The 26,537-nt window shown below is 40.3% G+C and overlaps 1 protein-coding gene across 1 annotated transcript in view; it reads right to left on the bottom strand.

Moving 5' to 3' along the window:
• Hydin (HYDIN axonemal central pair apparatus protein) overlaps positions 1 to 26,537 on the bottom strand; it is a 411,964-nt gene that overhangs the window by 26,192 nt on the left and 359,235 nt on the right. Inside the window, exons 66-78 of the mRNA XM_023565963.2 lie at positions 25,786 to 26,004; positions 23,071 to 23,231; positions 20,154 to 20,251; positions 19,158 to 19,356; positions 17,811 to 18,023; positions 17,230 to 17,368; positions 15,182 to 15,347; positions 12,212 to 12,359; positions 10,987 to 11,194; positions 10,297 to 10,518; positions 8,433 to 8,602; positions 6,404 to 6,602; positions 3,366 to 3,524 (exon numbers count right to left, since the gene is read on the bottom strand). Of these exons, the coding sequence (XP_023421731.2) occupies positions 3,366 to 3,524; positions 6,404 to 6,602; positions 8,433 to 8,602; positions 10,297 to 10,518; positions 10,987 to 11,194; positions 12,212 to 12,359; positions 15,182 to 15,347; positions 17,230 to 17,368; positions 17,811 to 18,023; positions 19,158 to 19,356; positions 20,154 to 20,251; positions 23,071 to 23,231; positions 25,786 to 26,004 (2,301 nt within the window). The remainder of the gene's footprint in view (positions 1 to 3,365; positions 3,525 to 6,403; positions 6,603 to 8,432; positions 8,603 to 10,296; positions 10,519 to 10,986; positions 11,195 to 12,211; positions 12,360 to 15,181; positions 15,348 to 17,229; positions 17,369 to 17,810; positions 18,024 to 19,157; positions 19,357 to 20,153; positions 20,252 to 23,070; positions 23,232 to 25,785; positions 26,005 to 26,537) is intronic.

Below are 26,537 nucleotides of genomic sequence, written 5' to 3'. Positions count from 1 at the left end.
GTTTACAGGTTTGGTTCAGTTCTGATATTTCTTTGCTGCTTTCTTTGTCTAGTTGATCTATATCTTTGTGACAATGAGGTACTGAAGTCTTCTGTTTCAATTATGTTACTGCTTTTTTGATTTTTATGTCTATTAACAATTGTCTTATATAGTTGAGTGCTCCTGTATTTGGTGCATACACTTTTATGATTGTTATCTCTTCCCTTTGAAGTTTTCTGCCATTACTTCTGTACAGTTTTTTTAAAAAATGGCATTTGCGCTGTCTCTTTCTCATTGAGTCCAATCAATCTTATGCTATTTTTCTTTGCTTTATCTTGTAGCTATTGCATTGATTTTTCATGATCTCTTGATATTTTTAAGATATCTTTCTTTGCATGATCACTAGCTGCAATTCTGTCTTCAAGAACCAATTGTATCTTCTCTTTCATTCAGCCTGTTGCATACACTTTCAATGGAGGTTTTCATGTCTTTGATTTCTGTTTGGATCTGTTTCATGGATTCCATTTCTTTCCTATGTTGAGAACTTTTGTTTCCATCACTCTTCTAAGCTCATCTATTCTTTTATATGTGTCCTCATTAATATCTTTGATTGTAAGCATCATTTCCTTTTGTATCTGAGACATTATTTTCTCTATAGCCTTTTCCATTTGTTTTTTCACTTCTGTTGTTATCAGCTCAGGTAGTTCCAGTGTTTCACTTCCAATTTGTCCATCTCATTGAGTTCTGGTCTTATTGAGTTTTGGGTAGGTTGGAGGCTTGGGACTGCATTTTGCTTCTGTGTCTTGTGATTTTGTATTTTCTCTTTTTTATTTAATTTTGTTTTCTATGTGAATGCTTGCTGATTTCTTATGATATATAGCTTTTCACTAGGATTAAGGCTTACCTAGGAGATGTCTGTTCTTCAGGGATGTTCTTTAGATGTAGGTGATTCTTTACAGCTATCCCAAGAACTTACTTTCTCAATTTGTAAATGATGCAAAATTAATTTTTGGCTCAGCTCCCAATTCGTTGGTATTGAACTATGGTGATGATTATGACCTCATACAGTCACAGTGTCATCATACAGGGGATAAAAACTGTTCATAACATGTATGACATCCTGGCTACATATACAATAGTACAGTGATCATTAGCAACAGTGTCAAGTACAGCTTAACCACTGACAAACCAGTAACCATTAACCTGCTTCTACCTCCATCCACAGGAGCAAACTCTAAGGTTATATAATAAAATCAAACATATATTGTGCCCTTGTGCGCAGTGACTTTGCCCTTAGTGGAGTTATTTTACCCTTCTGTGGGAGTGAACAAGGGGTGTTAAGATGGGTAGCAGATAGGATAGAGTGATAATTGAGGTCAGATATAGTAGAGTGGAGGCTGGAGGTCAAAGTATGATCACCTGAGTTTGGGGAAACTGGAGGACACAGGAGGGAAAGCATAGAATGCAAAAGAGTAGTTAGAAAGGGCAGAGACAGGTTATTCCCTTGAAAGTTTAAATTCAAGTAGTAGTTGAGGAAAGAGAGAAAGAGGATCAATAGAAGAAAATAAAAGAGGAAGGTAAGAAACCTAAACAGTAAAAAAAGAAGAGAATGAAAAAGAAAAAAGAGAAGAAAGCAAGAAAAGGAAGCCCAGAGAAAGAGAAGAGAGAGAAAAATTCTCAAATAGAAAAATAACCATAGAATACAAAACAAAACAAGATGACATCCAACTAGACAAGAAAGGGATAGCTAATCACACAAGCAAGTAGTAGTAAAATACCTCCAGTGCCCACGTGAGATCCCTGAAATGTGCTGGGTATGGAGCTGATCTTCACCTCTGAATGTGGGGGCTGGAAATGGTCTTCAGTTGGTGGAGTTTTCCAAAGTCCAACTGCTGACTTCTTTCTGCTGTTTAAGATGCTTCCACATTGCTGGCCTCACTTATTACTCTGTCCTCTGAAGGTGTCTGTGCACTCATGGACCCACTCCTGACTGTTTTCCTGGGTTTTGGGGTTCTGGTAGTTCCATCCAGCAAACATGTGTGTCCTTACGCTCTTATTGCAGGCCCTGCTGTCCCAGGGCAATGGAGGAATGCAGAGAATGGACTAAGACCTTTCTTGAAGGCCCCGCTGTTCAGGGGACAATCTAACTGTGCTTTCATGGCCAATTTTTTCTGTATCTTGCAAACACTAGATGGCACACAAAACTCTTTCTACACTGATTCATATCTGATTTTCTAGAAACACTGACTCTTTGGAATATTCATCCATCTGCCTATCTATCTATCTATCTATCTATCTATCTATCTATCTATCAGCTTTGCCCCAAAGGATGCTCTGCTCTAATTTGTCTTCCTGGAAGACATCTGTTTCCCCTGTAAAATGCAGCATTGGCCTCTCTACCCTCTGAGGTCTTCTGTGCCACTGAGCCCTGGCCTAAGCAGCCCTGCTCTGGACTGCACTGTGCCTCTGCAGTTCCCATGTTGTCCTGGGAATGTTTATATCTGTGACCCCCCCCCCCAAAGACTGTGAACTCCACCAGATCAACATCTGTGTCAAGTCACTTTTATATTCTCTGTATCTCACACATATCTACTGAGTAAGTGTAAGAATGACTTGAATAAAGGAAAAGATACAATCGATTTGTACAGTTTTGGCTTTCTAGGATGGATGCTCTCAGTTTTTCTTTTCTTTTTTTTTTTTAGCACCAGGGATGAAACTGATGACCTCACACTTGACAGGCAGATGCTTACTCTGCAGACCTAAACCCCCGGCCCCAGCTTGTACAATTTTGAAGAGACAATCAAATAGTGATGATGGTAAGTTGGGTAGCTGGTATCAGGGACTGAAAACTCTCTTCAGGGTCTGTGAGGAAGTGTTTTTAGCAACACACATGTTTTTCTTTAACTATTGATGAGAATGTGAAGTGGAATAGACTTTCAGGGGACAAACTTGTGGTACTAGTTGAAACGCATTTCCTCTTTTGACCCAAGGAGCCCACTTCTAAGTACTTAAGTAGGGAGTTATGGATGCATGCAAAGGCTTTGTTGCAAGGCTATTATAATGCCTTTCATAATATAAAAAGAATAGAAACACTTAGAATAAGCAGAAATTCAGCAGAAATGGCTCATTCATGTAGTGGAAGTATAAATGAATAAATGACACTGGAAAGTGAAATGGACATGTAAAATGAGAATAATAAAAACATTAAAGAAAAACATTAACCCATACTGTTTTGGGGGAAAATTATCTGAGATAGCATATAGAAAGTTCTCATTATGGTCTGGGTCAGTCTAGGTATGCAAGAAATATGAGCTGTTAGTGTTGTTAACCTAGTCACTCTTATGGATGGGATGCACAAAGAGCCCTTAGGAGCAACCAGCACAAACCGTGGGTTCCTGGAGTTCTGGAGTGGAGAACAGTGAAGACTGGTTAAATGTGAGCTGTGCAAGGCTATTGTTCATGATGCAAACAGTTTTCTTCACAGCCTGCCCTGGCAGGAGAGCGCCTAACTTCACAATCTTATTGGGTGGATCTAGGACTGATATCTGTGGAACAAGAGATTAGGAAGGAGTCATCAGTAAATGAAAAAAATAAATGTTAATGATACATCTAACACAGTGAGGCAATGGTGGCTCCCTCTCTCATACAGATCTAACTTCATGTTGGATGGGCATCTGTTCACCCAACATTCATGCACATAAAATGCTTTCTTGGTTATTTTTCTTTTGTTGAGACAAAATACCTGACTCCCGAAGTGAAGCAAAGGAAGGTTTATTTCTTACAGTTTTGGGAGTTTCAGTCCATCCTCAGCAGGCTCCAAAGAAGGATGGCATGGTGGGGCTGCCATTTAGGGCCACCACAAACAGTAAGAGTCAACAGAGCAAAAGAGCAAAGACACACCTTCTTCCTGTCCTTACACGGTACGTCAGCTCTGCCCCTGGGCAAGTATAGCACTCACATCACCAATCTCAGCACTAGACAACAAACCAATAACAAACACTAGATTAAGCCATATTCAAGATTGCATGACTCTTGGAGGGGCCATCCAAACACAAACCGTAACAAATGCTCACTAAATTCATCACAAAATGTACATAATTAAAACTGATTAAGAAAGAGGGAAGAAAAGCTCAGAGCACCTTGACAACATATTGCAGGAGGTTAAAACTAGACTAGGGCCTCAGGGAGGCCTTCTTGAAGATGGTACACTTACTTGACAGCCAAAGGAGGTCAGGGTATAGTCAGTGTTGGGCAGCATGGGCAGAGAGTGGGGAACACTGCAGGAGGAAGAGATGGCCTGTGATAGAGGGAGCAGCCTGTGGCTTGGAGATAATGCTGAGAGGAATTTGGAGAGGCGATCAAGACCTCTTGCAAGGTCTTTTGGGCCACAGTTGGGCAAGAGGGGAGAGAGAGAGGGCTTTGTTCTGGGAGAAACAGGAGTGACCTAATCTATATGGCTAGAGTGCTCTGTGAAGACTACAAGACAGAAAGAGAAAGCATGAGATGCAGATAGATTTGGTTGAGGTGGTGGCAGCAGAGGTGGAGAGTAGATATATGGCAAAATCTTCACTTCCCTGGTCAACATGTTGATCTGGATGGGTATTGGGGAACAGGCTGTGTAAAGATTAAGTTGTTGACCACAGTGCTGTCTGGCTGCATTGGAAAAGCTCATATTTACAGTCTTTGAAGGCAAAATAAAGCTGCACCTGAGGACATTTGGCTGTCACTCCAATTCCAGTGCAATAAACTGCCAACCTTAGAGATAAGATTGTTCTCTTAATCAGCGAGATTTACTGCTTGGACTGTCTTGTTCTAACGTCTGGAGACCTTGCTCATCTTCACACCTTCCATCTCAGCTGTTTCCTGCATTTTCCTACATGCCCCTATTGCTTTGTTGAAAACCCAATAAATAGTAGAAGTCCAGAGAGAAGTCATTGTCTTAGTTCTGAGAGTGTTCTGACTCTCCACAAACCATATTGCATTTTGTTTTTTATTTGAACCTTTTTCTGTATGCTCACCTATAAGATTGGGAGTTTGGCCAGCTCCTGATAGATGGGGTCAAGGCCAGGTCAAACCTTATCTTCAGGATGGCACTGACCTACAATAAGCAGCACCTACTGGCCACTATCACTTGATCATCGACCATCTTCAACTATCTTCCAGTCCACATGTTTCTATTTTCTATAAAAAGGCAAGAGAGTCTCTCTACTTGACCAGTGAGAGCCTGAAGGTCTGAGAACATGTTTCAGTTACCAGTACACAATAGATGCTGAATAAACAAGTGAAAGGACAAACAAATGAGGGAGTTAGTGGCACGAGGAGGCTCTGTCTGTCCTGAGCCCATCAAGGGGTAGTATCCTTTTGCTCTTATAGTTTAAAAGGAAGGCTTCCAGGAATGTAGTACTCTTTAATTCTCTGCTGGCTGCTGAAATGTTTCATGCATTCTTGAGAATCTTGGGAAGTTTTCAGTCTTCCCAAGCCTTCTATTACAATATAAATGCTCCTGCCAGAACACTTTAAACCTTGACCAGACACTAGGAAGGAAGAGATGAGCAGTAGGTCAGGGAGGTTTCTATCTGGAGATCTTGGATAGAAGGAATCTTTGAATATAATCTTGGGATTCACAATTAGCTGGAGAATGTTAATCAGTGAGGATGTTAAAATGTTTTAAAGCTGAAACCTATGTCTGTACACATTGCCTAAAAATGTCTACTAGGCTTGCAAAGAAAACAGGAACTAAAGTGGGAGGAGGAAGGTGTGCTCGGGATACTTCCTTTGTAAACTCAAATTTCTCCAGGAAGGTGAAGGTGTTCCTCCAGTGTTTGTGGTACCCATTGTCATGGTTTATGTCAGTGGCTCCTGGCCTCATGCATTTGCATTATGCATTTATGATTGATACATTGTCTAAGAGCTTGGATTGATGATGTCAGTGCTACACTCACATAGGGGTGAAGCCAGCATACAATGTAATGGCAGGAAGAAGGTGTGTCTCTCTCTTGTGGGTTTCCACTTTGCAGTTTGCATTTGCCATGAACTGCGGCCCTGCCATGCCGCCCTGCCTTGGAGCCAACTGAGTATGGACTGAAACCTCCAAAAACTGTAAGAAATAAACCTTTCCTTTCCCATCTTGGGCATCAGGTATTTTGTCTCAGCAATGAGTAAAAAGTAACTAAGACACCCATATTCCTGAGATAGTGAATTTTGGAGCTGAATAACAGCTACGATTTACTTGAGTCTGATTTGACAATTCCCCTCTTTGTGAAATTAGGGTTACCATCTTAGTGGGTCTGGTTGACCTCTGATAGAGCAACCCCAAAGTTGAAGACATGGAAAGGGAAGAGAGCAGTGCGGACTCAGGCTGACAAAGGAGGCTAGAAGAGCAGGAAGGGGACCCACCCTGAGGGCCTCCCTTATAATCGCTTACCTTCATTTCAGTGCCTTTTCCTTTGATTTCGACTGTTTGCTGAGATAGTGCATTGATTTCAAAGGGGATGAGTTCTTGGTAGTTGATACTTTCTCGAGGATAAAATGTGATTGGAATCTCCAGTGTCTTTCCTGGCTTTATCACATCAGCACGGAAGCTGACCTCAAGGTGGCTGGTGTTGGTGTATAAACAATCTATGCTGGGGAAAGTCAAGAAGGGCCATCAACTCTGAGAAGGTTGATCTAGAGGGACTGATACATCCCTTTATCTCTCTGGACTGGGTATGATAGGTCACCTGCCCATCTGTCCTAAAGTCAGAGAAATCACTGAAGAACTGAAAGGGATGGCAACAGTGATCAGTTCACACTCCAGGCACACTGAATTATTTACCCTAAATTACAGCCTGAGATCCAGGCAGAACCAGGTCTCATGCTAAGACTCATGCCAAATGCTCTTTTCACTCTGTGGAATCTCTATTTCTTGATCTTGCATCCCATGTTTGGAAAGGAGTGTGTTCTAGAGTCATGCAGACAGGAATCTGGACCCCGATTCTATTGTTAACTAGCCATATAGTCTAGGAAAAGTTCCTCAACCCAGTGGGTTTCTGTTTCCTTATCTATAATCTGGGGGCAATGATATTTTATGGGGTGGTTGTTAAGAGTAAATAAAATAGAATGGCTAAAGTAGTCATACACAAGGCATGGAGAAAACATTCCACAAAGTGAGCTATTGCACAACTAGAAGGCATCTTGAAAGAGCATGTTTAGCCCACTCTACCCATGGGGAGGAAGGCAAGGAGAACTCTGCAGTATGACCTTTCCTCATCTGCCTGACAAGTATTCAGAGACAGTGTCTAGCTAGGTCAATGTATGAAGCAAATGTCTTCAACAAAGTAAGAGTGAGATTACATTAAACCATATAAGAAAACATATAAGTAGGTAAGATTTTAATTAATATTTAAAGTTATATGACATTCATATTTCAATACTCAAGATAATAATAATCACAATAGGGTGGAAGCTAACAATAATTGAGCATTTTCTATGCTTCAGGTACTAAATACTAGACTAATTTAGTCTCCTAATAGTCTTTTTTTTTTTTTTTTGGTCTTTTTCATTTTTATCGGTACCAGGGATCAAACTCACGACTGCCTGCTTGTAAGGCAGGTGCTTATGCCGCTGAGCTAAATCCCCAGCCCCTAGTCTCCTAATAGTCTTATACAAGAAGTACTATTCTGACCCCTACCCCTGCATTTTGGGCAAGCATACAGAGACTCAGAATTTTAAAAATCTGCCCAGTGACTTGGGAGGTTTAGCTCAGTGATGCAGCACTTGCCTGGGTTCTATTCCTAGCAGTGAAAACAATTGCCCAAGACCACACAGCTAAGGAAGAACTGAAATTTGAACTTAGATCTGTGCTAGGGTAGTCACTAGACACATGTGAATATTAAAATTAAATAATAATTCAGTTCCTAAGTCTTACTGGCCACGTTTCAAGTGCCCCATAGTCATCTCTAGCTATCACCCACCACATTGGAAGATGCAGAAAAGTAAAACTTTTGTCATTGCAGAAAGTGCTCTATAAACTGGCATAGAGAGCTTCGAATGAACACAGATCTGTGAGCCTATGAGATTTTGGCTCATTAGGTCTTGGATGAAGACCAGAAACCTTGACTGAAACCTAGATTCGAATCAGAAGATCTAGGCTCAGTACACACCTGATATTTCCAGCAGAGAAATTTAAAATTCTCTAAACCTCAGTTTCCATATCTGTTACATGAGGAAAATAAATGGAAGCCACAGAACTTCCCATGAGATCATTTGGTATTCCCCTCTGCACATGAACTGCTCATGGCTATCCCAATATTAGTATTACTGATGAAGATGGCGACCCAGGATTCATGTTCAACTATGTTTGACTGTTTTCTATAATCCCTCTCTTTAGGTCTTGGCAGGACCACACCTGTATGAAGTCTGTAGGACTAGAATGGGCTGCAGAATCATCTGGATACTATGGGAAACTTCCTTACCTCATAGGTGTATCTTCCTTGTTGGTGATGACCAGAATTTGTTTGTAAGAGGGCATTCCTGGTTGGTAGATGAAGCAGGTCCCAAAGTTGTAGCTGGTGAAGGAGAAATCGATGGCTGGACTCACGCCACTGCCTATGATGCTGCACATAAACGTCGGGCCATAGCTGATCTGCGGGGAGGACACGGCAGGGAATGGTGATGAGGAGAAGTGGGAGAGAGGGTACTTACATCCTCACATTAAAGAGGAGAACAATTTGGCATCAATGCAGTCTTATGCATGCTAAACATGCAATCTACCATTGTGCTGTACTTCAATCTCAATGTGTTTTAAATAGCTGCTTTTGGTATTTGCCTTATAACACCAACATTTGGGCTTTATTGGGAAAATTTTTTTGATTGTTATTGCCTTACACATAGAAACAACATGGCAGAAGCACTTGGGCAGTGGAAGGCTGCTCACATCAAGGCAGCCAGGAAGCAGAGAGAAGGGAGAAGCTAAAGTGGGATGTACACCCTTTCAGGTCATGACCTTAGTGACCTGGCTCCTCTGGCCAGGCCCTGCTGTCCAAAAGCAGGTCAGCTATTGTGTTTCCATAATTCAATCACCTTTCACAATTTCTGCCTATGAGCACGTGAGGCCTTTGGGAATATTCTTGATCTAAACTATAATACCATGAACAAGAGAAATCATGGAAACCAGAACTGCAAATAAGGGGGACTACTGTATTGTTACTTATCCATTTATACATGACCACTGTTCAGCTAGTTTACTGGTTGAACAGAGAGTTCCTTAAATGCCTGGAACCAACTGGTGTCTCAACATTTACCAAGGGGCTCTGTGTGTATGTGGTAGGGCATGACAACCAGAGGGCAGCTGCCAACTCTGCTTTACTGTCCATTTTTTGCCTTCACAGAATCTACAAGCCTGTTTACAGTGTTACACCCTTAAGCTACACATGATATGTGTACACATGATATGTGATATACAAGCAGTGCATGACTGTCAACACTCCAGGGAAGATGTTAGAAATTTTCATGTGATCATTGGTCATCTAATTTTCAAGTCTTTTCTTGTGCACTTTTGGGTCAGCTTCTTATTTATCCCCAAGGTCACTGCTACCTCAGGCAGCTGTCATATTAAACAATTGTCATAGACTGTTTCTGACACATGCCCCAAGGGAAAAGGCTGTTCATACCGGGCAGATTCTACATCAGGTCAAATAAAAGCAAGCCCTGTTGAATGAGCTTGTCGTGAGTAGAGGTTTCCACTGCATTTCTAGACAGGGCAAACCATGACGATGATTTCATGATGGGGCTTTGGGAGAGTTCAAAACCTGTTTTGCTCTCTGTGGTGGCTGATAGTTACTGGCTGTGCTTGGACTGGAGCTGATGGTTTTCAAGGATATTACAGAGCTCTGGAAATGGGTTGGGAGGAGGACAAATTAAAGAATTACAAAACTCACTCTCTATTTTTCTTGAATAAAAGCCCCTAGGATTGTTGCAAATTTATGGTTCATTTCAGAGTTCTGGAAAAGGAGATGCTGACAGTGTTATTACTGCTCCTGAAGAACAGCTGTTCAGGGTTCATGGATCTTGGAAACCATTTTATATGTTCTCTCTCTGCCATTCTCAACCCCATTTATTTTCATCTTTGAATATTTCAGTACGTAGGAAGCCTATTGCTTTTCAATTAGTATTTCCTCCCCAGGCACCTCAAACATGATTCTGGGGCTGTCTCCAACACAACCACCCTGCAGGAGCCTCTAGATGGGTTACAAAAATACAGAACTCTCAGGAGAATTAACTTCTCAAGGCAGCATGCTGTGAGTGCTTTCAGCATTTGGACAGTGTTAACAGTCTCACCTTGATTTTGAGTTGCAGGCCTTTTAAGACACACTTCTGAAGTGGCTGGAAAGACAGAGTAGCCTGTTCACTCTGCCCTGTATCCACGTTGCTATCAGTGGGTGAAAATTCCAAGTACTGTAACAGGGCTTTGGGTCCAGAAAGTTCTGCCTGGAAGTTGAAGCTGAATTTTCCGGTGTTTATAAAGTTGAATTCACACTGGACAGATTCATTTAACTCCACCTAAGAGACAGAACAGAGCAGTGAATGCAAAACAATTCTCTTTTCTGGGGAAAAAAAAATACCCTTTGAGAAATAAAGATGGTGGATGATATTGGTGAACTGCATGTTACTGGTTTAATCTAGTCAGATATTCCAGCAACAGCTACTAAGTGCTGGTTTTCTTCTATGTTGAGAATAAGATGTCAATTTAATGTCTAGTCCTCTATTGCCTGTCGGTAGTCAGATATCCTTCCTGTGTGTTTAGTAGAAAATTTTGCCTCTCCATATCATCTTCTCGCCAGGACATAAAGTAAGAAAATATACAAATCACAACATCTACATTTTGCGGATGGGACTGTTCCTGGCACGTTTCTGTTCTGGTCTCGCTGGTTTTGGAGACAGAAAGACTCAGCTCATACGCACTTGTACCACCTCCCCAAGTGAAGCGTGGACACTGGGGGAGACAGCAAGGCCCTTTTATGCATTCACCTCATAGAAGTTGATGATGTTGGTCTGGTTGGGTGTCAAGAGAGTGATGCAGCCAGTACTGTCCCTGCACTTGACCTCTGCATTCATGGAATAGCTCTCAGCCTTGATGTTTAACGTCAGAGGCTGGGCTTTCTTTTTCACATTGCAGATCAAATTAAAGTTCACATCTCCTTCCTGCTTTGGTGTGAAGAAAATTTCAATTGGGATCCTGGTCAGGGAATAAGGCAGCAGATTAGGTGACTAAACTAACCAGATAAAACCTGCTAAAAACTGTCAGCACACTGAATTAGCAGGTGTACTATGAACAAAAGGCATAAAAAAAGACTTTCCAAATTATGGTAAGTTTTTGAAGATTTACCAGACAAGGATAGACATTGCTCTGTGACTTCATACATACAGCAGACAGCAAGGAAATGACTACAAATATGAGAGAAAATATTGAGAACAAGGACTTAAAAATTCTCAGTGCTTCCCTGGTAAGCAGCTGTGATGTGGCAGGCTGTGGCCGCCCCAGGGGGAGAACCACCAGCAACTCCTGAGATCTGTGCCATGTTGGAACATAGGGAGCTGGGAAACCAAGCAACCAGCTCGCCTCCCTGCTAAGCATTAGTGAGCCTACCAGCGCATGGGCTGAGGATCAAACATTCTCCCCTCCCCCCTACCCCATTAGCAGATGGGAGCCAGAGATCTGAGCATCTCTTGGGAGGATGACCATTTGCAATATAGCAAATGGGGGGATTTCCTTCTGCCATCTCTTTGAAGGCAAATATTTTTACCACTGTTTTGCTTTGTTATGATTAATGGTATCACTCTGTTTAATATTCTGTTTTGACAAGTTCTATAATGTTCTGTATTTCGTTTTATTTTTCTATATCTGATTGAAAGAGCAACTGTTGTGAAGATAACGAGATATACTGTGGTACCTATTACTGCTATCCAGGTAACCTGCTGTGATGTTCTGTACCAATTTCACTACACTGTCTAAATTGGCTTTTTCCTGTCTTGTTCTGTTGTATTTTATTACCTTCAAAATGATAAAAAATTAAAACAAATTCTCAGTGCTCCATAATTCATAAGAAAATGAACACCAGGAAGTGGGACAGACATGAGATTTTTAGTATATAATTCTTAGATTTGGAAGAGATTTTATAAACGGGGCACCCTAGTACCTCCTCCTGGTAGGCAGGCCTGGATCCCGTTATGCCAGGGCTTCATTTGTCTTTACCTGGACTGTGGTGGAATCCATCCTTCCATGGGGCTCACAACCAGGTTATTGTTGAAACCTTCAGAATATCGGGAGTTGTCCTGGAAGGCAAAATTGAAGCCCTGCTCCTCCTTGTTGATGATCTGCACGTTCTCCTTGGCTTCTCTGCCTGGAGAGGACACACCTGCTCTCAGTGGAAGCCTTTTGCCTGCTTGCTGAAGTCCCTCAGCAGATACCGCACCACAGGCAAGAGGAAGCCTTCTTACAAGAAATCCCCCACTTTTTTCCTCTCCTTGTCCCAAGCCCTCAGCTTACTTCTTTCTTTTTGCTCTTTAAGTGACCCTCCTCCATTCAGAGACTTCTTCCTTCTAGAACTTCATCAGTTCCCATCTGCTATTGGGTAGCTGCTCTAGCCTGGTCACAGTTCCCCTGGGATTCTGGGGCCACTGTTTTCTTCCTTTGCTCTTTCAGACCCAGGAGTTGTCATACCTTCCTGAATTTGTTAATATGGGCTTTAGTTTCCCTGATTTATTCCTTAATTGCCCACATCTCTGTAAATAATCCCTGTGTTGAGTTCTTTTGAATTTGACCTTGGGCATGCTATGAGTTTCCTGCCTACATTCTTAGCTAATATATCTCCTTTCATTATGGTGTTTCCTGTGACTACTGAAGAACATGTATTTTGCTACATAACTATTAGGATCCTTCTCTTCTCTTCTCAGTCTTTTTGGGATTAGAGTCATTAGACTGACAAAATTTTAAGTATTAGCATGTCCCAAATATAAGCATAGGACATACTTATGCTGAAATGCTACAATTATCTGTGGTTAAAATTTAATTGAGCACCGTATATTTTATCTGGCAACCCTAGTTTGGGTTCTAATTGGAATGTGATTAACTTTGCATTTAATTTTTGGGAGAGCTATAAAATGTTCAGAGCATATTTGGAGACAATTTTAATATGATTCAGTAATTTTCTTTATGTAGATAATTTGTTTCTGCATTTATCCCAATACTGTGTTTAGCCAGTATTAAATTGAAAGTTTTTTGTTTCTGTTTCTATGTGTTTTTTTGTTTGTTTTATGAGACAGGGTCTTGCTTCTCACTATGTAGTACAGGCTGGCCTTGAACTCACTCTGTAGCCCAGGCTGACCTTGAACTGGTGATCCTCCTGTCTGGGAGTGCTGTGATTACCCACATGCACCACAACACCCAGCTCTCAATGCTTTTATTATTATTATTATTTTTGGTACTGGGGATTGAACTCATGAGTGTGTGCTTGCAAGGCAGGCACTTATGCCGCTGAGCTAAATCCCTGGCAATGCTTTTATTATTAAATGGGAAGAAATTCTTATTTTTTTAAATGTTTGTGTTATATTCACTCACCTTGCTAAATTATCTTTATCCTAGGAGTTTTTCTCTTGAGTCTTTTTAGGTTTTATGTGTATAAAATCATCAACAACAGAAAATAATGTAATTTTGTCTCTTTTCCCTCATGTTGCTTAATTTTTGCTAAGATCTCTTAAGAAATTGTCCAATAATAATGGTGATAAAAAGTATCTTTGCCTAATTCCACATTTTAATTGAGGTAGTTTAGTGGTTTACTACAGGGCATTTACCTTGATTTTGGTTAATCTTCTTTAGTTTTCTTCATCAATTCCTGTTTTATTATTGGGGTGTTATTTTGGGGTAATATCTGATGAATTTTAGCAATGATTTTTCAGTATATTAATATATTCATATGGTTGTTTTTCTTTAATCTTTTGATGCAATGACTGTATTGAAATGGACGCCCTTGCTTTCCTGGATTAAACTCTTTGTCTTGTTGTTATTATGCTATGTATCTCATTCATTTATTCAAAACCTTAATGAATAAACCCCTCATGTGGACCAGTATAAGGAATGTTTGGAAATGATACACACCGAATGCACATCCAACTGTTAACATTGGTTTTCTTTGACGGAAAGAGAAAGATGAAAGGACAAAAAGGGAAAAATTTAATTTTTCTTATAATCAGTTTCTTGATTGACTATATAGATGCTATTTTATGAATAAAAAGTCTAATGAATAATTTTAAAATCCTCTAGCTTTTGTTGTGTTTTATACACACGTACACACACACCCTACATCAGTGTGAGAGATGCACAGGGTTACAAGGGATGTGAAAATCATTTCTTTCATATCCTCCAGGTTGCTGTTCAAATGACACTTTCCCAATGCTAATGCATCCCTTATTCTCCTTGCCCTGATGTGCTTTTCTCTAAAGCACTTACCAACATTTGGTGTACTATGTTTTTTACTTCTTTTTTGGTAGCTTATTTCCTCTTACTAGAATGCAAATATCATGAGGCTTTGTAGTTTTTTTTTCTGTTTGTTTGTTTTGAGACAAGGTCTAGATACATAGTCCTGGCTGGCCTTGAACTTGCTATGGAGTTTAGGCTGGTCTCAAACTTGCAATCTTCCTGCCTCAGTCTCCCAAGTGCTGGGATTACAGGAGTGTGTCATCATGCCCAGCTGATTTTATGCTTTATCTAAGTGCATTTCCAATACATGGAAAAATCCTTGGGCCAGACGTGGGGTTCAGTCATATTTGTTAAAACTATGAAAAAATGGAAGAGAAATCTGACCACTGTGGCACAGCATGAGAAATAAATATATGGAGCACAGGAACTGAGTTTGGAGTGTGCAGATCTGACGTGAGGCACTGTAACTGAAGAAAGTCAATGCTGGCACTAAAGGACTCTTCCTGTAGGATCCTTAACAAAGCTCCTAAATTTCTTTCGGTTATCTGCCTTTAAAAAATATTTTATGGAAAGTAGGTTGAAAAGTAAATATATTATGGCTTTCTGAAAATTGATAGAGGCCCTCTAACATGTTTCTGGAAGGGACCAGGCAAAGTTCTCCATCCAAGTCTGCTCCCAAAAGTCTGCTTTTGGTGATCTCACCCAGCTCAAGCCAATGCTAAATATAAACTGTGAGGGCAGCCTTACCAATGAGGAGAGCATGGAAGTTGAGGTGTGACTTATTCAGAGAGATGACAGGCTCAGTCGCTCTACCCACCAGCAGGAAAGGCACTGAGATATTATGTTCAGGGATTAAGAAAGTCCATAAGGCCTCTGTGATGTCCAGATGGGAAGGTGTGAACTGGAACACAATCTAGGAAGACAGTTCAGAACAGAGTAGTGAGAGGCATTCCTACTTACTTAGTCCTTGTACTCCTGAAGATCGTCGGCATGAGGGTCATAATAGCTGACATCTCCTAGCTAGTGCTACCTTTCTATAATCTCTGTAAAGGCACAGAGGTATGACTGTGCCAGCAATGTCAATGTGTTTGCTCTGCCCACATATTTTTTAAAGGAGTGTACTCCATATATAGTTTCTGCTGGTTAAGCTGCCATATTCTATGCTGTCTTTGGATGGCATGGCTGTACCACAGTAGATTGGACTAGAGAGTTGGCACCCGTCCCAAAGAAAGATTGTCCAATTGCTTGTCAAAATATGGCACACAGCTCAACTCAATATGATTGGCACAGTAATCAGATTTCTTTCTGAGAAGTTCAGATTAAAATCAAGTGGCTAGGTTAGCTGGCAGTGAAGTTGAAGGTGAAAGATGCCATGAGGGTGAGCTGGGCCATGGCATACCATCACCCACTTGCTAAGTAAAGTTACAAAGCAACTGAAACATAAATAGATGCAGAACATCTAGAAGGAGTCCAATATCAATAGCTTCTCCAGGTCTTTTTTCCCTTTGAATCTCTCTGTAACTGATCAATCTGGATCCAATGCAAAAACAACTGAATTCGGCCAGAAAGGAACCAGACAGGGTGACATGCACGGTCTTTGACAATTCCAGGATGATGCAGGGAGGCATTTTGGAGATGTATCACTTCAACAGCACTGTCATCCAAGGGTCAGCATGATCCTGGATGCTGGCTTCTGCAGCTTGCCTCTCTAAGAACTGGACATCATCTTTGACACAATTCTGGGCTGTCGTGGGGCCACATCCAGGTAGGACCATGGCTATGGTAGCCCTACCTCCTGGAATGGTCATTCTGAATTAGATGGCCTAGGTGCTGACAATATGCAAAAGTCAAAATCAGGAGAGAGTTTACAGATATGTTGCATTTGGTTTGGGAAATATGAAAAATATTTAATTAGCTACCAACATGTAGAAAAATATTTAACTAGCTACCAACATGTAGAAAAATATTTAACTAGCTACCAACATGTAGAAAAATATTTAACTAGCTACAAACATGTAGAAAAATATTTAAGTAGCTACCAACATGTAGGGAGATCCACATAGGATTGTGGAATTTTGGCCTCTTCAGAAAAGTTTGGGAGAATAGGTCAGCCTGTGCCTACTTGTATGTACGGTGATCATTGCCAGACAAGAGTGGGGCCAGCAGGCCTTGGCACCCAGCATTCCTTACCATTATCTTCTCTGCCTGCTTTGTTCATTTGGGTGAGTTTCCGGAAGGTACCCAAATTCACAATTTTTGTTTCATGGGTTTATATCTGAGAAGTTTTCTTTAAGAACTCATTCGACATGAAGTCCATGGACTTAATTTGGCTACCAAGTTCAAACCGAAGTCTGACCTCCAACCTTATATCCCTGTAGAAGCTCTGAGGGCTAAGCCACTGGACATGATTCAGATTTTCTGTTTTCCCCTTTGTCCTGGCCAAGTAAAAACCTGTCATCATCCTTTCACTTTTGTTAGCCCCTTGGACAAAGATAACTCCTTGTTTCCTGTTACTGTATGGATCCCAAAGGCTCCAGGCCTTTTTAGCTTTTTCCTCTTTGCTACTTGAATATTCTCAATGAAAAGAACAATTGCAAATTCTAAAGCTCTCTTTTTCCATAGGCAGCCAAGATGAACTGGGTCTGTCTGGTTATCAGGACTGACCATTATGCAGGGCAGCCACTCACCGCGGACTTGTTCATTGATACGCCCTTAGGCAGCCCTCCCCACTCTGCTTGCTCTCTGTGTACACTTGCTAAGCAGAGATGGCTTGAGGGGACCCCATGTGCACATACTTCAGCTTTCTTTTCAGGGTGGATGGATCCCTTCTCTGTAAGGCATGCAAAGGCTGAAGGGTTCTGGAGACTTTCACATTCTTCAGAGATCCAGCAGAAGGAGTAGCTATCATTGGTTGGGTTCAGGATCGTGAAAGTCCTGGACAAAGGGAAAGAGTTGACAATGGGGGTTACAGAGGGGACAGTGGAGATGAAAGAAAACTTTCCTAGAACCTAATCCTAGTGGAACCTCCCACTGAGAACCATAGAGTTGTTCTAAGCACTTTGTTACTGCAGAATTGAAAACTTCATCTTATCTCAGGGTCTAACGTATGCTTAAGCTGATGCTTTACTGTCAGTGGTAGTCAGGAATTAAACCTTTGTATAGACCCAGTTTTATCCACTATCAAAACTAATTCACAAAATTCAGTTTCCTTCATGTAACAATCCTCTAAAGTCAACTCTCTAAAATGCAGATCTACTTCCAGAATATCAAGTCTGCTTCTAGGGAATTAGTCTAGCTTGCTTTTCTGAATTATTCCACTGAGTTCCAAAGGACTGATTGATATGAATCCAGCCAAAGCAAAATTGACACCACTCACTTGAGATTCTTTCCTCCTATGCCCACAGCGTTGAATTCAATCACCCTGGTGTTTGGGTCCAAAGGCGCTGTGCCAGATGCTCGGAGGTCTGAGTTATGCTGATGTTCACGGATGTAGTCTGAGTCTCTCAGGTCAAAATGGCAGATGGACAAGAAGCTCTGCCCTTTTGTTACCAGGACAGGGCCTTGCTCTCCAGGTGGTAGATTGGGGATCCTAAGGGATAAGGTAATTATTATGTTTTGTTTTGTAACTGGTGTTACTTTTTTGGTTGGTGGAGTGAATTTTATATCCATCAGAATGTGAACTCTGGGTTCAGAGGGTTGGATTGTCTTGTTCAACATCACCAGTATCTTGACTAACACATGACACACAGTATTTTTTAATTATTAAATGGATGAATGGGCTGAGTATGGAGGCATGCATTTGGGCTCATTCTGCATACCCAAGTATGGCAGCAAGTTACTTTCTCCATTAGTGGGGAGAGATCTATCTTCCTGATGCAAAACAAGCTCAGTGTACCCTCTGAGCCCTCTCATACACATTTAGTGGGTACACAAAGGGGCTTGGAGATCTTCAAAAAGGTGAATAGATGTTAGAAGACTCTCAGCCCCAGGACTACGCTGGGGTGATAAGGGATCCATGCAGTGTACTGCAAGAGTCTGGGAGGCTCTGAAAGTTCATATATATCTCTACTAAACTAGACTATGGTTTAAGAATTTCTCCATAAGAGGAATGTTCCCCTTGGAGCTTTCCTGGAAGTGGATACTACATCAGGGAGTTTCGTTGTCAGATATGTGGAATGAGTTTTTCTCTCACTGGGTCTGGGTACCACATATTCTGCACCTACTGCTCCCAGGCCCACTGACTCTAAACCTCTTCCACCATCTAGTGCTCATTTTGTGCCAGGCATTGTTCTAAGCTCGCTGCTTAAGTTAATTCATTTAATCTTCCAGAGCATTCTACAAGGTGGGTACCGATATTTGCATTTTACATGTGGAGAAACTTAGTCTCAGGGAAACTACAAGAGAAGTTGTTCAAATTCATGCTTGTCCAAGGACTGGGAGCCACGTAGCTGCCTGCCATTCTGTTTAGTGGAATTCTGAATGCAGCCAGAAAGGGGCAAGGAGGGAAGAGAAGCATCTGGAGAGGGTTGATGATCAGAACTGAGAGCCAAGTCTCTTGTCCTCAAAAGGCAGACCTCTTTCAATCTCTCCAATGGGACAAGTGGCAGTACAGGGCTGTGGAGGGGTCAAGGGCCAAAAGGAATGATGGCAGCCGTGGAACAGAAGAGGGGATAAGAGCTTTGCCTTTGCAAAGATGGAGGTTCTGGAAAACACGTTTCCTTACTGGCAGACAAGATTGCTCTCGAAGAATCCAGTGTCCAGTGGGGAGAATTTCACTTTGATCTTCTGAGTCTTCCCCACAGGCACAATGCCTGAGGAGGGCTCCACAGAGAAGGGTGATAAGGAACTATCAGGCCAGTGGTCCATGCCGCTGTCCACGGTGCTGATTGTGACCTGACTAATTTGCTCTTTTTGAGAAAAACCTGGGAAAGGGGAGAGACAGAACAGGTGAAAGCTCGTAGTTGCAGTGAGAGGGGAGGTGGGAGGCTCATTTACAAGCCTCCCAGGACCCTCTGTGGGGTCTGTGGGCTCACTTCTGTAGGAGGTACACTCAACCTTGGACATTAGAGGTAAGGAATCAGTTTTGTCTCACAGATGACTGATGAAAAATATTTTAATGACTCCATCCTGTTTCCAAGTTTGTTTTCTTTTAGCTTAAGGGAGGTCTGTCAAGAAGGTGTTCATACAGACCTTCTGCCCTTGAATAATGAGCTGTGAACAAAGTCTTTGAATAATTACTGTTCTAAAGTAGGGATTTATAATCTGGGGAGCCATGGATAAAGATCCATTAGAAAAGTGTGGAGAATGCCAGCATTGAAATAATAACAAATACTGTATTGGCTCCCTAAGGTTTAGGCCCTTTTCTAGTGTGTTGTATGTATCAACTGCAAACTTGAGCATAGGTGTGTATTTTCTTGGGAAAATGGTTCATAGCTTTCAATAATGTTTCTAAGGGGTATATGATTTCCCAGAAAATTAAGAACTAAAGTAAAAATATTTCTAGTGGCTAGTGAGATGGAAAATTGGCCTAGTAGAGGTTCAGGGTCCAGGATTCAGGTGAGGGGAGAGGTCAAATTTTCAGTTTCTGAAGACACCAGGGGCTCTTTGCTATGCTTTTCCTTAGCTATGTTGGAGGTCATCTGAGCTGTGTTATTTTTCCTATTAATAAGGCCTTTTAACTAAAGGCCACACCCTGGGTTTTACCTGGCATTGCATTTACCTTGGTTTCCTAGCTTGGCAAAGCTGACTGCCTTTGTAGCATCATCTGAGCCCCAGTTGAATTCTAGCTGCACATTTCCAGAATTAACCAGGTCAAACCTGCAAATTGATCAGGAACAGACTTCAGGAATGTGCTGCAGGTGAATTTTATCCTGCCTACATATCATCTAGTGTTTATTAAAGTCAAGTCACTTTCTTAAAAATTCTTGTTGCTGATTAATTTTCCATTGCGAACATCTATCACATTTTCTTTATCCACTCATTGCCAGTAAATACCTAGGTTGATTCCATATATGTGCTACTGTAAATTCTACACAAAAACCAAGGCAATACAAGTATCTCTTTGATAAGCTGATTTAATTTCTTTTGGATATATACCTAGAGGTGGGTTATCTAGATCATATAGTAGAAATATTTTTTTTGATGAACTTCCATGTTATTTCCTATAATCCCCTCATTTGCCACCGAATAGATAGAACTGGAGCACATAGATGATATAAACTAGAAACACAAATACTCAGTATTCTCTTTCATAGGTAGAAGCTAAAAAAAGTTAATTTCAAGCTAGATCAGAATAGAACAGTGATTCCTAAAGGTTGGGAATGGCGGTGGTGATGAGGCAGATAGAAAGAGTTTGGATAACAGCTACCAAAATACACTCATAGGGTGAATAAGTTCTAGTGCTCTATTGCTCAGTAGGATGAGTACAGTTTGCAACAATCTCTTGTACTCTTTATGAAGAAGACAGGAGTTTGAAGTTCCATGCACTACGGATATGGAGACTCTAGTTACCTCGAGTCAATCACAACATATTGTACACATGTATTAAATGTCAGTGAACCCCCTAAATGTGTACTGCTCTTATAATTATCATTATTACAGTTAGAGTACAGTTAACTAAAAAGAAAAAGATAAAAATAAAAAATACTTTTAATAGATAAGTTTTAAGCAAATTTATCTGAATTCATGAGTTTGATATATCAGTTATATCCTTTTCTAAAACTTATCAAATATACACACAGCTATTAAAAATAAAAACATGTCGCTATTCAGAAACAATGTCCCTGTGAGGAGAAGCCATTTGACCCTGGCTTGCCACACCTTTTCTGGCTGAATAAGACATTAGGATTTCAGTTGTTTTTGGATTTAAAGTCTGAATCAGCAGAGGTTTTTCTTGCCTTGTGTTTCTCTGCTGTGAGATAAATAAAAGAGACAAAGGATTTTTCTACATTCATTATTGTCTTTAATCACAGCAACAGCATAAAGATAATGTTTTGATGTAGGAAATGATAATATCAGAAAAACAACACACACGTGTCCTTCCTGGTTTTAGGGGAGTTGTAAAAGTAGGGAGCTTGATTTTTTGTTTATATATGTGGTGCTGGGGAGGGGATCCACAGTTGTGCTCATGTTATACAAGCACTCTACCAGTGAGCTATGTCTCCAGCTCTGGAGTCAGGAGTTTGAATGAGGGTAGAGGGTGGCGTGCAGAGACTAGGTTTCCATGATCTAATCCAGGTCAACCATGCAGGTATGCCTGGAATCAAGTGCTTTAACTTCTGTAGCAAACACTCAAGTCTGCTTTGCAATGCAAAAGTAACACAGGCAACACATACAAGAATGAGCACAGTTGTGTGCCCGCCAAACACTATTTACAAAAACCAGGCCACCAGCAAACCCTTGCTTTAGGTGAAATGGCTGTCAGCAGAAGATCACACTTCCTGCCTTCTGTCTGTTGGCTCTATAATAATTTATGAGGACATTTAAAATACAACAGATGCAAAGTGAGTTGAATGAGATAATAACTAATTTCTACAAAGAACAGTCTTTGGTTTGGTTTTGACTTTGTTTTTGCCCAGAAGGGCTTTTATTTCCATTTCTTCACTTGCCCTTCAAAATTCAACTGGTGATCACCTTGTCTGGGACACATTCTGTCTTTCCCACATCATGATCTTTAGTCTTTAGAAACTCTTTTTCATGCACATGGAGTGATGCTGTGACTGACAATTCACCATTCCTACTGATTACCCTTCCCCACCTCCAGACTGGGAGCTCGTGGAGAACATCCTGGGTTTCTTGCTTTGGAATATAGGTAAATCTCCTCTCTTTCTTGAGGACAAATTTAATTCTAAATTATCTTTTTAGATCTGTTTCCTTGAAGACCCAATAAAGTAGAAAGGCCAGCTGTGTTATTAGGCAATATTATTTAAATTTTTTTTCTTGTCTTTTTGAGACAGGATCTCACTGTGCAGTGCAGGCTGGCCTTGAGCTCACTTTGTAGCTCTGGCTGGTCTCAAACTCACAATGACTCTCCTGCCTCAGCCTCCCGAATGCTGGGATTGCAGCTGCGAGCCACCATGCCCAGTACAGGCAATATTATTAATAATAAAAATGAATTGAATTGGTAAGTTTCATGTGGACTGGGAAGAACAATTACCTGAAGAGAAGTCACTGCTTTGGGGTTCTCTGAGTGTAGTAACTCTTAGGACTGGGTGTGTTCCTTTCAGGGATCTCGGGAGTTCTCTGGGGTTGTTATGGGAAGTGATGGGTTCTGTTGGGCAGAGGGTTTCTCAGCTAGGATGGACCCCATCATCACTAAGGTGGATCATATCTGCACTGTTGTAGGGGAGCTAATAAGAATAGTTCCTGAGTGGCTGTGTGGAATAATGCAAGTGCTATTTCTACTTAAGACCACCTGATGCCACCTTCTTGGTAAACTCGTTCCTGGCCTCTATCTTGATTGCTCAAATGTGAACTTTCAGAAGCTTTGTGGGTCTGAGTGTTTATTGGACCTTAAGTGACATTCTAGTGCATGCTACCCAAATATGATGGCTGCTATACCAGCTTATCACCTGTTATAGGTGCTGAATAGATGTTTGATAAATGAGTTAATGAAGAAATGGTTTTTGATAACTCACTCAAACACTCGAGTCTGGTGAACCAGTGTTTCCTTAAAGCACACGTCATTCTTTTGGCATTGGTATGAAGCATAATTCACATTGGCACTGATCTGAATCTGTAGCTCTCGGTAGTTTTCTTCTATTATTGAGTGGACGGGCTCAGGATCTGTCTCTATCACCTGTAAAAAGACAGCTGTGTCCTCAGTGATGCCAAGCCAGCTGCCTTACTAGGATAATGGGGGATAACTATTAGGCAATATTATTTAAAATTTTTTTCTTGTCTTTTTGAGACAGAATCTACTCACACAGATTAATACCAACTCACAAACTGGAGATCTGGAATAAATGATTAAGACAAACCTATAACGACTCACAGAATCAACAGAAAGAAATTGGATAAAAAGAAATTGCTGACAACATTAGGATTTAATGAGCTAGGTGTGCTCCAAAGAAGAAAGAGGAAAGAATATCATAAAGATAGGAGTAAATATTAATGAAACATAAAACAAATCTAAAATGGAGAGGGCCAATAAAATTGTCTGAAAATATTTCAAAACTTTTGGTAAGACTGATCAAGAACAGAAGAGAAAAACACAAACAACCAATCTCAGAAACCAAAAGGGGTGTCATTATTAGCTCTACAGATCTAAGCAGAAAATACTATAAATGATGCTATAAAAATACACATGAAAAATTGGAAAAATTCTAGAAAAATAATAAAATTCATGAAAGAACAAATAAAGAACAGAGTTCCATGACTATTAAAATACAATAAAAAATCATAAAGAGAAACCCAAAGAACCTTATTACTACTAAAGAAACTGAATAAAGAAGACCTAACAACTAGAGAGATATATTTTGTTAGTTGAAAAGACAATAGAAGATTATGGAATAGTCAGGACAAATTAATATGAAATGTTTATTCCTAAACTAAACTTATTTTATAGCTGCAATCCAATTCCAACCAAGTTTCCATGAGGGGATATCTCATCTCATCTATCTATTACCTGTCTATCTATCTCAATCAATCAGCCAATAAATATAAGAGGATCAAGAATGACCAAAATATTTCAGAATAAAACTGCACAGAGGAGGAGCTTCCCTCCAAATATCATGATGGATTATAAAGGTGCGGAAATTAAGGCAGTGTAAAACAGGCACAGGGATAGACAAATTGACAGTGAAACAGAGTAGAGCGAGCAGAAATACCTAGGCATATATAAAATTTGGATATATGTTGCTAGACTGTAAAAGATCATTGGAGAACAAAAAGAGTAAATAAGAGAGTTGGCAAGACATTATCTGGGTGAAAAATATGAAATTAGATCCTTGCCTTATATCATATATATAGTACAGGTGTTCTAAGTGCTTAAATATCAAAAGCAAAGCTCTTAAACTTAAAAATGGAAGTGAATGACTTTCTGGGAATGAAGGATTTTAAAAATAAGACAATAAGTAATAAACATGAGACTGATAAATTTGATTATATTAAAATTAACATGTATAAATTTGGTGAGGATATTTGCAGAAAAATAATGCAAACAAAAGTTTATTAAAAATAAAATAACTCATCTGAAGCACAAGCTTCATAATTGAAAAGTGGGTAAAAGGCACAAAAAGGCACTCATATAAGAGAAAATCTGCTTAACCTTATTGGTATTTAGGGAAATGCAAGTTAGGCCCATAGTGAGACAATTTCCCATTCATTCAATGACACAAATAAAAATGTCTAATGGTGCCAAGTACCAGAGAAGATAAAAATCCATAAGATCTCTTACCTAGCGGAGTATAAACTGCTACACCTGGCCATTACTTTGGAAAGTTGAACATTCTCACTTATCCTATAATGAACAACTCCACCTCGAGAAATACTGTATAAACTCTCACAAATTAACACCATGTGACATGTACAGCAATGCCATCAACACTAATGCTCATTGAAACTGTCCATGATAGCAAAACTCCAAATAATTTTCAAAGAGGGATAGATAAATAATAATGAAATTTCACATAAACAGTAAATTGATACAGTTTAGCACATGCAGTAATATGAATGATCAGAAGCATTAAACTTTTTAAAAAACTGAGCTAAAAGCTACAACTAAAATATGCATTTTAGAATGCATTAAGTTAAGAAAGAAACAAAAATAAAAAAACAGAGGGCATGAACCAGACAAGATTCAAGATAGCCATCACCTTTGGTACAGTGGAAGAGAGACAGAATGGTTAGAATCACACAGGTAGCCAAGTTTTACATGCACTATTCTTGTTAAATATATGTTTCCCTCTGTTATTAAAAAGAAACTAATGAAGGGATAAATAAAACAGGGGCCTGGGTGGACTAAGATGAGATTCTTCTATGAAGCAAAGATTGTGACTAATCAGATTCTGGAGACCTGATGGCAAAAGATCACTTAAAGAGCAGTTATGGCATTTCTGAAGAAAAAGGTGGTCTGGTGTATATATATATAAATTTTGTGTATGCCCAGATCATTTCTGGCCTACGTAGAGCTTAAGCTAATGCTCTACCAACAAAAATGGGTGTCCCTGTGATTATGTGTAGTAAGGATGGAGAGGCATCTATGGGAGCTCAGCTTGTCTCTTTTAAAATCAAGGTCAGAAGAATGGGAACACTTCCCATTTTCCATGACAGAGGATGAGAGCCTGAACTTGAGAGCAGTAGCTTCTGGGCATAACAAGCTGGGTCACATTTATGCTGATGTCCCTACTTACTTTTCGTTTTGTAGTGAGGGCTCCTGGTGTGTTTCGGGGCACATCCACCCACTTGACTGTGCGCATGCGGTCATCCCAGTCAGGGACCTGGTCTTCAGGGAGCTGAAACATGATCTTGGAGAGCTTGCACTTGATGTTCATCTTCTTCAGAGTGACAGGCACCTCAGACTTCATGGTCAGCACTATGTTCTTAGCACAGCCAGGGTGGAGGTGGCCTATCTAGGGAAGAGCTTGGTATTAGTACTTGTAAGAATTCAATTTCAAGGACTCTTCATATGCAATAATGACATTCCAGAGAAGGGTAAAGGTACAAGTCTTGGCAAAAAAAAAAAAAAAAAAAAAAGGAATCACCCAAACCTGTATATGCAGATTAAGTTAAATATATATGAGGTCCTTAAAAGTGTAATCATATAACAAGTACAACCAATAATTACCAAACTGTTACTTGCTTCAGGCCTAATTCTAAGATTTATACAATTCTGTTCATCCCTAGTATTAGAGGTACAGCTATCACTCTCATTTGATAGACAATGAAACTTGTGAATTGCTTTCATTAATATTGGAAGATCTGGATGCAAACTTGGACAGTATGGCTCCAAATGCACACATAACCGCCTTACACTTAGTCAGTATGGGCTACACAAATTATGATGCATGAACAGAGTATATTAGAGTTCTTAGAATATGATCTAGCAATCTTTGAGGGCCCCAAGACCTTTGCGGAGTTATTTCACTGTAATACAAAGATGCTA

Source organism: Cavia porcellus, unplaced genomic scaffold, assembly GCF_034190915.1.
Source record: "Cavia porcellus strain 051 isolate PalLab524CR breed Dunkin Hartley unplaced genomic scaffold, mCavPor4.1 scaffold_4, whole genome shotgun sequence".
In the NCBI taxonomy this organism is placed as follows: domain Eukaryota; kingdom Metazoa; phylum Chordata; class Mammalia; order Rodentia; family Caviidae; genus Cavia; species Cavia porcellus.
Note: the sequence above shows the minus strand (reverse complement) of the source record. Positions and strands in the feature narration are given on the sequence as shown.